General features: G+C 45.0%; 1 protein-coding gene across 3 annotated transcripts in view; it reads right to left on the bottom strand.

The window, feature by feature from the left end:
• HIBCH (3-hydroxyisobutyryl-CoA hydrolase) overlaps positions 1 to 866 on the bottom strand; it is a 37,881-nt gene extending 37,015 nt beyond the window's left edge. The window contains exon 1 of one of the 3 annotated variants that reach the window (XM_042874761.1): positions 688 to 866. In XM_042874761.1, coding sequence (XP_042730695.1) covers positions 688 to 750 — 63 coding nt within the window. In that variant the 5' untranslated portion in view covers positions 751 to 866. Of the gene's footprint in view, positions 1 to 421; positions 479 to 687 lie in introns of those variants that run through there. The other 2 variants (XM_042874759.1, XM_042874760.1) reach the window with 2 other exon arrangements.
• Between the last annotated feature and the right edge of the window lie 13,158 nt (positions 867 to 14,024).

Below are 14,024 nucleotides of genomic sequence, written 5' to 3'. Positions count from 1 at the left end.
TTTAGGTTCTACTTTTGCTTAATCAAGAACTATTTTGAGATCAAACTGGTTGGAGATGTCACTGTATGCTATTATACAGATGGCAGACAGCAGTTAATGCTTTTGGTGTATTTAACCAGTTCCAAGCTCTGAAGTGAGGTTTCAAGTCTGGGTGCTAATAGGGAAAGTAGGAGTCCGGGAGCTATTTTTGCTACGTAGCAGCATCTCTAACGATTTAGAGCTGTGGCAGCCGCTGGACTTTAGACTAGAGGCGCCAGGCCTATGCTAACATGAGACAGAAGCGCTGTCTGTCAGCACGCTGTGTGCACACGGACCGGCCGGTCGAGCTCGTGCAGGGGCAGCACGCTCTGGCGGCCTGCCGTCCTACACAAGGTCATCTTTTGGGACCGGGCTCAGCTGTAGCAAGCCGGCACGCACCCACCTTACAGCCCCTTCGTGGACACGGTCCCCCAACCTCAGAGGTCAGCCGACTGCCATCGGCACCCTGCTGCAGCGCACGCGGCCAAGCGAGCCGAACCCGAGCATAACGCCTATACGCCCACCCTCCTCAACTCTAGAGGGGCGGCCGGCAGCGGGGCCCAGCGGGCTCCGGCCCTACGGCCGCCGCCCGACGACACCCGGGCCGAGGAGGCCGCGGGGCGCCGCCGCCGCCCTCAGGCGGGAGCGCGGGAGCAGGCCGACCGTTACCTGCGCGGCGCCATCAGCACGCGGGCCGCCATGGCGGCAGCCGGCGCCGTCGGTCTCCGTCATCGGCAGCGGTAAGGCGGAGCGGGCGCATGCGCGGCACTCGTGTAACTTTGCCCCGAAAGGGGGGCTGTCCCGAAAGGTGAACGCAGGTTCGAGGAGGCGGTGGTCGCTGCCTGGTGGTAGCTAGCTCGCTTCTCTCTCACCGTAGCGAGCTGGGCGCTGGCTGTTCTCTTTACACCTGGATTGGAAGCCAACAGAAGCCCCGCTGGCCCCGAGCGCAGCGTGCGGCGCTGACCCCCAGGGGGCGGCCGTGCGCCGTGTGGCGGGAAGGCGCTCCGCCCGCTGCCTGCTCGGCGCCGCGCCCTTAAATCCATCTGCGTTCTGAAAGGTCGCTAAGGATGAGGTAGCATCTCACCGGGGCATAACCCGGTTATCGGGAACTTAATGAGCACGTAACGTCGTTGCACTTTGTGTCTGGTGCCCGGAGATCTCAGGGGCTGCGCCTGTCTGTGGGGTGATCCCTGCGTTAGTGCCGTGGAAATGAGGACGTGAGCTAATTGCGGGTAGGAGCTGGAGCAGCCTGTGTGCGACTCCTGGAAACCCCCGAATAGATTCCACCTGCACGCGAAGGGCGAGGCTGTCATCAGGGCACGGTTACACAGGGTGTGGGTGCCTGGGAGCACAGAACGCGGGTCACTGCTCTCTGATGCACCTTCTACTTATCCTGATTTTCATCTGCTTCATCCCCTCCTGGCTTCAGTGCAAATAATGGCCTTCCTTTGCTGCCTCCCAGCTGTACGTCTGATGTAGAAGGAGGCCTGCTGCTTTGTAAATAATAAAGTACCACAAGCATCATCTTGCAGCAGCTATTGATTTCTTTTCAAAGTGCTTACTGTTTTCTTTAATTTTTTTTTTCTTTCCCCATTGGTTTCAAGGACTGGAGCTATGTTGCTTGAGACTAGTGTTCTACTTTATTTTAAAACAAAAGTAAGTAAAAGTAGGAAAAAGAGTGAAAATTATGGAGTTACATGGAAGTAATTTGAATGAGGTGACCTTTAACCAGGGAGTTCGTGGATGGTGTTACTATTAGCTGAGACCAGCAGGAGACTGGATGTTTTAGAGTAAGCAGCACCACAGTCACCAAGCCAGGAATTCAGGGAGTGCAAGTACAGTAGCCAGAAGGAGAGGCAGGTTGTAATTCCTCCCTGTGGAGAAATTTCCTGGCAGTGTGTTCAGCAGGTTTGGAAAGAGAAAACAAATTGCTGACTGTAGGAGGACTTCAGAGCTGAGCAGATGTTTTGGGGTTTTGTTTTTGTTTGGTTATTGGTGTTTTTTTGTTTTTCGTTTTCTTTCTTTTCTAGAAAAATATAACTTTATACATCAGGATGTAGGTGCTCCTGCTCCCAAGGACTCCAAGAGCAGCTCAGCTGCATTCTGTATGCCACTTCTATGTTTCTAATTAATGATTAATTGGTACCTCTCAATTACTTGCCTTAGAGCTCTGCCTTAGACCAGATAATAAATGGTGCAAGTACTTCATTATGTCCTGCGTTACTGCATCTTGGCTTTCAGTAAACTGTATTTTTTCCTCCATTGGTCTAAGAGCTAGAATCTAATTTCTGTGTGTGGAGAATGTGGGAAGTAATCCTTACAGGTAGTGCATCTTTACAGTATACAGAGGTAAGGAAAAATGAGTGTGAAGGCTGAAGAATAGAATGGGGAATCTCCAGTTCATCCCAGCAAACTGGTTATTTCTGTACTGGCAAGCAATCCACAAATTGTCATTTTTTTCCCCCTTTCTTTCCTCCTCAGCTCAGTGGCAACACCGTAAAACACATACTTGCTCCAATGTGGACAGTAAGCACTGATGGCTCAGGTCTGCTGTGGACAGTCTGCCACTGGCTTCGGTGAGAGCAGAATTTGGCTTAAAATAAGTGGAAAACTAATCTCCGCTCTCTAAAAATAAGCCAGCCAAGGGAAGGACTGAAACACAGGAAATACATATGTAATAGGGAGAAGCAATTTTTGCTTTTGTTTGTAATGCGAGTAATCCCACAGGGAGAGACTCTATTCCCCCAGGCTTTTAGTCAGAGTCTTGTCAGATAATGCATCCACATAGTCTCTGAAGTCATATTTGGGAGGAGTGTACAGTGAATGGCATTCAGAATCGAATTTCTCCCCTAACAAAAATGGGGGGAAGCTTTTTGCCCTTTTATCAGTTATCCTGCATTTTACTAGTGGGGAAGTAGAAGCATTTGGAAAAAGATGAAAGCAAAGGCATGATGAAACTGCAGGAGTGAAGCAGTTTTTCCATTTTCCTCTGGCCTCTGGGGCACTGGGGAGCTGTGGGGGTGGCTGCTGCCGCAGCAGGCGCTCTGCGTGGGCACAGCCGGGACAGCCTTCCAGTAAGGTCTGTCCATCCATCCATCCACAGCGGGCTCCTGCACTCCCACCACCCTGGCTTAGACGTGCTGCATCCGCCCACCGGTACCCTCTGGGTTAGACAGGACCCTGGGCAAACACCCTCCTACGTCTTTCTTCCCTGCTGCCGCAAGCAATCTGTCACTCCTCCCCTCAAACCACCCACCACCCACACGCAAAGCCATAACTGCAAGGAACACCCTCTCTCCTTCCCCCTTCGCTCCCCACCGCTCTGTTTTTCTCAGCAGATGAAAAATTCCTGGAGATCTGGCGGTCGCCCCCGTGTTTGGCTTTTGAGACCCAAGGGGTTGGATACCTTTTGGGCTCACAGCACGGCGAGCTCTGTTTGCAGATGTATTGCCATAGTTTTTCATTTGCGTGTAATTACACAAGTGCAGGTGGGAAACGGCTGTTTGCCTCCCACTGCCTTCCTTCCTTCCACTCCTGCTCCTGGCCTCCCACGCACCCAGCGATGAGAAACGCTGCAGAAGACTGACCAGCCACCAGCCCGCCCACCTGAGGAGGAGGAGCAGCAGCAGCAGCAGCAGCAGTACATTTCTCTCTCTGCTTTTTAAACACAGTTAAAAAGAGCTGCAGTGTGGGTGGAAATAGCTGTAGGGAGAGTGGGTGGGAATGGGGCCAGGGGAAAGTGAATTTTCTGTTGGTAGGACAGTTACTTCTAGTAGACTAGAAAAAAATACTCAAGGATAACTTGCTGCTGAGAGTGTCTTCAGGCATACAATTAGTTCTTATGGCTGAGTTTCCCAGGACTGGGAAGAATGAAATGGTGTTTATTTTTCCCTGGTAGTCAAAGTGGCAGCCAGCACTCCGCACTCAGGGAAGCAAGGGATATTTGTGTTGCATCCTGTTGTGTCATCCTGTCTCTTGTTGTGCTCCTGCTCTCCTGATTCAGTAAGAGTCAGAGCTGCTGCTACGTAGGAAGAGAAAAAAAAAAAAAGCATCTGGTTTTCACAGTATGGAGCCGTATTTCAAAATACCACCCATGCTGGACCTCTTGAAATAGCAGCATCCCAGAATACCAGTTAATTCACTATTTACTCTAAATTTGTGCTCTGATGAGAAATTAAATTCAGGTTTATTTATGTTAATGGGACTTTATCTGAGATACTTTGCTCGTGTTACCTGAAAATAGCACTGAAACTCGTGTTTCATCGTCAGACCGATGGCACAGAGTGCAAAGTGGTACCACTGTTTCTTAAGAAATACCTCCGATAGAGAACTGAGGGCACACAATGGCTTTCAGGTTCTGGCACAGCCTAGCCCACCTCTCTAGAAAGAAAGGTTTTCCAACATGTAATCCTAATCCAACTGTCTTAATTTGGGCTAGTTGTATGCGTTCTTCTCAATCTAGAACTGCCCATATGCTTCTCAGTCTGCCTTTCCATGTGCATTACTGAGGCCAATTGCTACATCAGGATGTGGTTTGTAGATATTCAAAGAGGTGCAATAACAGGCAACTAATGCATTTTGGGAAATTGGACTTTCAAAGTACAGGAGATATTTCAAAAATCTGGAGTGGGTCATGTAGTAGAGACCTTGAGCCCCATATTGGAGTGGTTTCTGCTCGATATAGTAACTTTCACTGTGAAAATCCAGGGTGTGCCAAAGTGCAAAGCCCTTTCCAAGGCGCTCTGCTTCCTAGACAAGACAGCAGTCTGCCGGAGCCATTTCTGAGGCTGGGGCTGCTCGGCTGAAATGCACGAGGGAACTGGGCTCTCTGACTTCAGCGCCTCCTCAACCCTGGCCCATTTTCTGTAGCTCTGGAGATTTTACTCTGGCTTAGGAATGGTAGGCGTAGGCATAATGCCTTCCGCTGGTGGGCTCAGAAAGAAACAAAGTTATGATTAAGCCTAATGCAGATCTGTGTGTGTCACAACAGGAGGACCAGCTGATGGATGTACGTTGGTGAGATGAGACATGGATCAACAGAGACGTGACCTCAGTGCAACTAGCTGCCCCCATCTGTTAAAAGTCTCATTTCCGAAAGGCTTCGGTGATTAATATTTGAAGTATATCCTTATATCTTTCCACTGAATCTTATGTAACTTGTAATTATTATCTACTGGAATTACATACCCACACTGAGGAGGAAATATATTCCAAGTAGTGAGTTCATGTCACTTGGCTGATTTACTTTAAAACATTGCACTAATTCCTTTGTCAGTGGCATTTGGAAGCAGTATTGGCACGCTTGTAATACTATCCTGCATTTAGCATTGGTTCAGTTAACTTCAAAGGTATTGCTTTTCGTACCTTTTGTATCAATGAATGTACATCAGATTTTAAATGCAGATTATACACTTATCTTGCCAGCTACTGCTAGCCTGGAATTTTCCTCAGGTGATCTATTGTGGTGGAATGATATTATTCAAGAAGGTAAAAAAAAAAAAAAAAAAAAAGACATTTAGAACAATTTCAAGTCTATTTTAGGAGTTCAGTCATGTGTGTAGCACTGCTCTTGGCTTTCTGCCGTGCCCTGGAACTGTCATGCACTTCGGTCTTGCAGCATCTGGTACCAAACTTTGCCTTTTCAGGGGTCATAGGGAACCAGTCATTACCTAAGCAGAAGAGCATCTGACGTTAATTAGTAGTGTTCTGACAGTCCAGGATGGGTACAGAGAGCACTTCAGGTGTCTGTGTTAAGAGTTGGTTGGTGCTCTAAGCCTAGGTAAGCCTCTTCAGCAAGGCAGTTTGGCTGAGAATGACAATTTCTTATTACACAGATGTGTGTGTATTTTAAACTTGACACGTTACTCTCCTGGCACCTTGCACAAGTATTAATTTTCACTTGAAAAGTTCTACATTTGGCTTAGAATATGTATTATTAAGAAGAAATGTTCACATTTCTTTCCATTTTCTTTGATTCTGAGGTGCAGCTAATGCTGTTCATTAAATAATGGCTCTGAAGAACATTGCCCAGGGGAAAGTATCTCACTTAATGCCACAGATGATGCAAAGAACAGGGCAGATCAGATCAGAGAAATTAAAAGTCAGGAAGAAAATAGGTCAGGAGAATAAAGAGAGGTCCTTAAGCTATTTAAAAGTAAGCATTTATCATTCGTTAGCAGATATATTCTGCTCTGAAGCATAAATTGCCGGGCTCCATTACGGCGTAATTGTGGGCAAATGCTAACTTCAGTGCAACTCAATGTAGCAGATTCCCATAAGTAAGTGTAATTATTAACCTCACTGAAAGAATGTATAGCAAGGCAGAAGGGAACATGTTTGTTGGTTTGTTTCAAAGAAACATTGTCGTTCTGGGTTGTCAGCTTTTTGCAGAGGAAGTGATGGGGGGAGTGCTTGGCTCCCACAGCCCCGCGCACCAAGTGCTCTTCTGCAGGGGAGTGCAGCTCAGTGAGGAAAGCAGTGGCAGCCCTGGCAGGATCTGAACTGTGCACAGGCAGCTATGCAGTCATCAGTTCTCTTTGTCATCTCAGTCTTCTTTTTCACACGGCGGTTTTCGTGATGCCACGGCTTCTGTCTAGACCTTCCTTCTCTCTCACTTGCTCTGTCTGTGACAGCAGCCAGCCTGGAATGGAGGTTCATGCTGCTAAGAGAAGTAGGTAGGAATAGATAATTATTTCAGAAATAACATGTTACACAGTGTGATTTAGTCATACTTTGACACACCTCTGTCTGCCAAGAAATAGGCAGGCACTACCATCTAAAGCTGTTGCTGAGAGCAATCCTTCAGGCTCGGGGAGCACGAAGCTGCTTCATTGTATGGATAGCTGCAGGAGTTAGCAGCAAGGTTTGGGTCTGGGGCCGGCAAAGACCTTAAAGCACGTAAATCTGTTGCCTGAATTAGAGGCTGTGCTTCTTCCTAGGGGATGTAGCTCCATGCAGAAGTTGCTTGAGACATGAGCTGGTAAATTTAAGACTGTTTGTAAAGTGATTTCATGGACATTTCTAGCCTTTAAAAAGCATCCTTGTCGCTCTTTGTGAGCTATTTATAACATTTACCATTGACCTGTTCTTTCCTAGTAGGAGACAGCTGCATGTTGAAGGTACATCTGTCTACAATCTTAATTACAACAGCAACATACAATTTTCAGTGTTCTTTAAATAGTCAGGAGAATCAGACATTGACAAGTAAGTCTGTAGCTGATAATGTTGCTCTTAAAATTCATTACATTAGTTGGAAGTTTTAATTAAGCTATAAGAAATAGCCAAAAGATTGCAGTAACCTCTGATTTCATGTAAGCTGGAAGTCAGTACGACTATTAACATGAATTGGCTGTTGGAGATAGCACAGGCATTGTAGCTCTAAGTAAAGTTGCCTTGGTTATTTGGGTGTGAGCGAGTCACTTTGCTACTATGCTTTTCACATCTACAAAGCGAAGAGAGTGACTTCTGTTGCTGTCAGTGTAATACAAGAGCTCATACAAACCGGTGGTGCTGTCACCCATGAGGCATTACCCAGCTGTACAGAAGGAAACAGGGATGTTTCCCAGCAAAGGACAAACTGCTGTATAAACAAGTATCTACTCAACCACACTATCTCTTCCTCAGGAGTATTTCTCATCTAAGAACCTCTCATATTTATTTATTCCCCTTATTATATAGAGGAATAAAAAGCCCGGAGTCCTTTGAAGTCCCCCAGTACGCAGTGTCAGGAGGTTTGCGGTGTATTTGCACAAGCAGTCGGCTTTATTTCGCAGTAACACATTTAATTTTGTTAGGTATTCATAATAGGCAGTCATAACACTCGTAGGTAGCATAGTGACTCACTACAAAATGACTGCAACGAGGCGCTGTCATTCTGTCGCTGCGTAATAACAGACAGAAACAGATCTCAGGAGTGTGCTGAGTTATTTCTCGAAGGCGAAGGGACACGTCCTCCCTGGGAGATGTCACTTGGTCCTGGAAGCTTTTTGCCAAAGATTTTGGTTACCTGTGCTGTGTAACCTTCACCTTTCTGTTTGCAGATCGATGGTATAATCCTTCACACGTGTTTCAAACACAGGATGGAAGTGGTGTCTCATGGGAAAAATAATAAGAAATAAAAAATCAGAGCTCAGCCGTATTTTGCAAGTGCTTTAGGTCGGAGAGTAGATAAGTGAAAGCTCAACTCTGTGGAGAAGAAAGTGTAATTTAATCCACTTTCACCTCTCTCCTTGAGTTAAATAGTGTTCAGCCTTCTGATAGTCATTTCTTCCTTCTGAGCCTTTTGTGTATGAGCCATGTGTATTTGTTCAGCCACTGCTGTTGCACCATCACCCACCCAGTCCAAAGGTTCACCAGTTTCCTTTAGCTAATAAATCTGAAGGTGGGTAAGATAAGGCAGGCTCTGCAAACTGAGCTCTGTTTTAATGATATGGCTATCGCTTAAGATCCAGTTCTCTGAAAGTCAAAGATACAAAATGCACTCCAGTTGAAATTCAATTATTCTGCTATTACTGTTTGAAACTATAGTTGGCAGTCGTATTATTAATTCAGAAAGTAAGGGATGTAAGAGGTAGGCAGGCAGTCATTACATCACGCAATTTATGTCCTTGCACATTCTCACTTTCACCAAAGGAAATTATAAATAGCCCAGCTTATTTGAGAATTGCCAAGATTAACAGTGTTATTGTGAGAGTGCTGTCCTTGGGGACTGGAGGCACTGGAGGCCTGCTGTGCGATGGCTCTCCAAACTGTTTATGGTAGATTGTTTACACCACTACCATCCGAATGCCAACTACAACAAAAACAAGAAACAAAAGCCGCAGAGCTAATGGCACTCACGCTCATTGTAGTGAGCACTCGTGCTTCAAAGCAGGAAGGTTCTAAGGCTTCCCCTAACAGCCCCCTCTGCTGCTGCTGCTGTCAACAGCCAGGGCTGCAGAAGTCACAAGTAACTTTGGACTAATGCTCTCCTGCCTGAGTTGGAACTGATATCCAGAGAGGAAGCCATAGTGAGCCAGCAGCAGTTTTCTTCCATCGCTCTGCATTAATGGACCTGCTCTTGTAAGAAACACTACTGTTGTGAGTCAGAATGGCTTCAGAAAAATGCCTTCTTAACACAGTGCCTCTATAAACTATTGCTTAAGGCTAAGCACAAGAGTTAGCAGCACTTCCCACACTCTAGCCTAATGAATTCAGTCCGTGAAACCATTGGATGATAAAGGCTATCTACAAAACAAAGCCAGCAATGACCTTAAACACTTAATTCTAAGAATACATGGTGATTTGAAAAACTGAAGGGAATATAAACTGGGGTACAAAATGCTGAAGAATTATTGAATCACTGTCATTCTAATCTCTTTTAATTGTTTGCCGGATAATTGCTGTTGAAAGCAGAAAGACAAAAATCAAGCACGCTGAGTCAGATCCAGGTCACCGTCTCCTGGAAAACAGCTGTCAGGAGCTGGGTAAGAACAGAGTAACGTGTCTTGACTTCTGCTTTCAACTCGTGATTCCTGAAACAAATGAAGTTTATGTACTGTTTAGAAGCCTCCTGATGATTTCCCTTCCACGCTCTTGTCCAGCCTCCCCCAGAACTTTTATGAACTCCTAGTACCTGCAGTAAGCATTCCCACAGGTCTAATGCCTGTCCCTGCTGTTTTTCTCCTGCAGACGTGCCTCCTACTAGCTTCATTTAATGTTCCCTAATCCAAGAAAGATAAACCTGCTTTTTCCAACTCGTGACTTTGTAAACCTGCCATTTCCCTGCTATGTTGCTGCTGTCCTGACCGACAATTTCTGTGCTCTTCTGGGCAGAGAAGTCATTTCAGACATTTGAGCATCCTTCCCTGTTCTCTAGTTCTTTATATTCTTTTGGAAATGAGGAGATTATACTGATGTTTCTTTTCCTCCTAGAATTCACACAGGATGCATGTCTTGGTTTCTCTATGTAGAAAAAAAAATCCATATATTACGCTAGAATAGAATTCCATCTTACTTTGCAGTTCTTACTTTTTTCTTCCTAAGTTCTTTGTCACTATTTTTGGTACTAAACAGTTAACAACACACTGTAGCAATGTAACAAATCCTTAGGAAGGTAGGTTCTATATCCCCAAACTGGCTACAATTGACCCACTGCCTGCAGCAAACCATCTCTCAACTATTAGCAGATCAGGGGGAAGAAAAGGGAGAAAAGATTTAGTCAGTGATTTTTAAAGGCATAGCTACTTAAAATTCACACCTCATGTGCTGATTTAGGAAGTTGTAAGATAAGGTATAAGAAAAAAAAGGTGAGACATGTTAGTAGTGTTACATAGACAGTGTTTTTCAGCTTTTTCACCTTCCTGTATTTTTTTTCTTCCCCCACCCAACCGTTTCAAAGGCACATCTTTGCGATGACGCGTCAATTTTCTGTCTACTTGAGGTTTAGAAATAGCTGGGATGTTATAAATAGATCACAATCTGCAAGAGACAAAGAGAATGGAAATGTTGTAAGAGGTTGGCTGAACATTTTAGATGTGGATTGCAATTTCAGATGTCTCTGAGAATGGAAGCACTCAGTCTGAAATGCTTTACTGAGCAGAGCAGAGGAACCTGGCCTGATGTGCAGCAGTGGGGAAAGGCCAGGCGGAGTAAGGTAACACTTCTGCCCGTGGAGCCAAGCACGGAGTGACATCCAGCCTTGCTCCAGGGAGCTCACAGCTCAGTGATGTGAGGAGAAAGCACTTTGCCCTTCCTCACTGTAGGATGAAATGCTGGAGTCAATTGCTCTATTACACACAGCAGAGCCACTAAGTCAGAATGTGTAACTTTTGCCCTGCAACTTTCCTGGCACTACTCATGTTGGTAGCATTGATCAAGCTTGCTCCCGTTTTGCACTTTCCCCCTAAAAGGCCTTAACATCACCAGAGCATCTTGGCACAGGCTGAAAACTTGTCCTATCCAGTGAGGCAGTAAAAAAAGAATAATCAGGAGTGGGAAACAATCTGATATTCTTTTGCTTCTGCTTGAGTAGTCCTTTAGTAAGATCCTTTAGATCCTGCTGATACTTCCAAGCTGACCGTGAGTACATAGAGCTGAGGTCCAGCTGCTTCTCTCTTGACCAGTTCCACCAGAGTAACTATGAGAAAGATTGGTGACGGTTCCAAAGTAACTCATTCAGTGGAAAGGACTAACCTTCCCAGTGGCACATTCATGTTTTAAAGGCAAGTTGCTTCATGAAAGCAGGCTGGGTTTCACAGGAGCCATGTCATGTTGGCACAAGCTTTGTGTTCTCAGTCTCTGCCAAACACAAAGGTATATCACTAGTGCTGCACCTGGTCTGTGTCCTTGAAGTGCGTCTCCAACTGCTGTTGGCTCTGCAGAATGAGGTTCTTTAAACCTAAATTAACATTCTGTTGAAGACTAAACATATGTTGTTTTTCTTCACTGTCAACAATTTGGTTTCCAGGTTTGGAAAAGAAACATTGCTGGGGAGGAATCCAATGAATTTATTAATGAGCTGGGTAAGTACGGAACTATTAATATCTCCTGAGATCTTGTCTGTGTTAATTCTGTCTTCAGCTTCAGACTCTGAAATAAACAGATGTTCTGAAGCCTTCCTCTGAGAGTACTACTGTATGTTAGGTCCTATTTTAAATACATTGTGATTAGCAGGATATTGTAGGAAATGGGTAAATAGCTGCGTACAATGCTTCTGAAACATTTTGTGCCATTACCTGAAATCTTTATCTCAGATTGCAGTGATAACACTAAAAAGAAAATACTTAAAGTGTTTCTTATATGTAAATAATGATTTTTGTTTCTAGTCATAAGTCTGAGTAGCAAAATTGAAACATGACTTTATTCTACAGTGCTGTCAGTGTACGTTAAATCTCCCATTCATCATTTCGTGGCATGGCTGACAAAAGAGACTTCCTGTCCTGGGCACATACTAAACACATGACTGCTTCCATTTGTCTAAGCAGGTCCTATTTATTTCTCAGTCTATTCTGATCAGAGATACCACTTTGAATCTCAGTGTAACTGACATCTTTGGCAATCCTACAACACTGAGGTCCTTTGCTCTCTAAAGTGAGGAGTATCATCTCAAGAATTTGAGAAGGGCAACAGTAAATTGCCTGTTGTTTTCACATGTTGGGAAGGGGAAGAAATATTTGACCTTAAAACTGAGTTCAACTGTTTGTATCACTTAGGTGCTGCTCTATTTTAACCAAGATGTTACAGGAGGCTAACCAATCAGTTATGCTAGTGGTCCTGAGGTGAAATAGAAAATAAAAGATCAATCTGATTCTTGCAGGAAGAGGTCAGACAGCTTGGCTGACACTTGACTCTCTTTTGTATTCTGTCATTACTGGTCCTAGTTACAATTAGGCAAATTCAGCTCTAGAGAGAGCTGGATATGAGGCCTTTGAAGTCAGTGGTGAGCCTTACCCTGAATCTGATGCCTCAGCACCAAAGGTAGTTTTCCTGTTTGTGCCACTCAAGTGGTTTTCATCACAAATCACATTTGCATGTACTGAGTAAAAGTGAGTGCTTTGGTGAGGCCTTAGGTTTACAAATCTACGTGGTAGATGGCATGAATTTAATCAGGGAGTTAACCTTATATAGCTGTACTGAATTAAAAAATAACAAAACAACAACAACCATTTCAGTGAAAAACTGCTGTGACCTATCACCATGAAAATGTGCAGAGATGGGTGCATGTGTCATAGTTTTAATTCTCCTTCCTGTCTCAGTCACTTTGCATTCTTATTCTAGCATCCTACTTTTTGTTGGAATACACTGTGTGTATATGCAAGCTTGCTTAAGTTTTGCAGTCTTTTCTGGGGACTCCATTACAAGAGGAAGTCTCAGCACATCCACTGATCACCTCTGCCCAGCTGAGCCTCCCTCCGTATTGACAGGCCATGCAGAACCCATTGCAGGTGTCAGTAGCTAAATGGCACAAACCTCCCTTGCTCCTGCAGGGAACATAGCAAAGGCAGCAGGGCTTTGTTCACTCCACAATTTGCAGCAGCAAAGCTCACGACAGGATCAAGGTCATAATATTTTCAGCGTGTGTTCAGTGGCATTAACGTTAGCAACACATAAACAATTTGCTCTGCAGACAGCAAGATCTAATGAAGCTTGATTTCCTGTGGGTTTATGCATTTCAATTTTACAAGCTGCTGTCTTTCCTCCATCACTTTAAAAGCCTCAGATGCCCTTTCACCCAAGTTCCCCCTCTGCTTCCCCCCTTCTCCAAGGTGATCTCAGCTCCTGCTTGGGCAAGAACAACAAGTCACTGGCCAAGGGGAGCCCATTGAGGAGTTCAAGATGTGGGCTATCCTCCCACAGAGTGCACTCTTGTCTTTCTTTCCTTGCCAGCTGCTGGTGTTCACACAACCTTGCAGGAATTTAATATTTGCAAGACTGCTGCCACACACTGAATTTGATACTTGGCAGTGGGTTCAAACGTTCACGAGGTGAGGAAAGGTTGATTGTTCTATGTTCTATAGGCAGATACTGCACAAACAGATATCTGGTTTTGAGAATGGGAAAGGCCCGTGCACATATGTTTCTGCAGCTGGCATTTGCTTTTGTGCATTACTTTGCCTTCTGATTGTTAATGCATGCAGTACATCCAGAGGTGTTAGATGAAAATCCAGAGGAAGGGGATCCCCTGTTTCCCTGCCAAACCAGACAGGCCATGGCGATGGCAGCTCCTCATCTTACCAGCTGTGAACAAGCTGTGCTCAATTACCATCAGCAGTGCTCGTAGCTGTGCATGATTTGCTGATTCACTCTAGGACTGTTTCTCAGTTCTTCTGTCAGCATTTCTCTTTGCTGATAATATATGCTGGTAATAAAGCTGCTGGCTATCTCTGAAACAGGAGGGAAAAAGCCACTTTGTTCCCCATCGTGACTTCACTTCTACCCAGATTACCTGGGAATACCCATAAACTGTGTGTGATGAAAAGCTTCCTGGAGCAAGAAACCACTGCTGTAGTGGTTTCACCCTAATGAAT

This window comes from Lagopus leucura, unplaced genomic scaffold (assembly GCF_019238085.1).
Source record: "Lagopus leucura isolate 7727_CA_CO unplaced genomic scaffold, USGS_WTPT01 Super-Scaffold_100012, whole genome shotgun sequence".
Taxonomy (NCBI): domain Eukaryota; kingdom Metazoa; phylum Chordata; class Aves; order Galliformes; family Phasianidae; genus Lagopus; species Lagopus leucura.
This window is presented reverse-complemented; position numbering and strand designations above follow the sequence as displayed.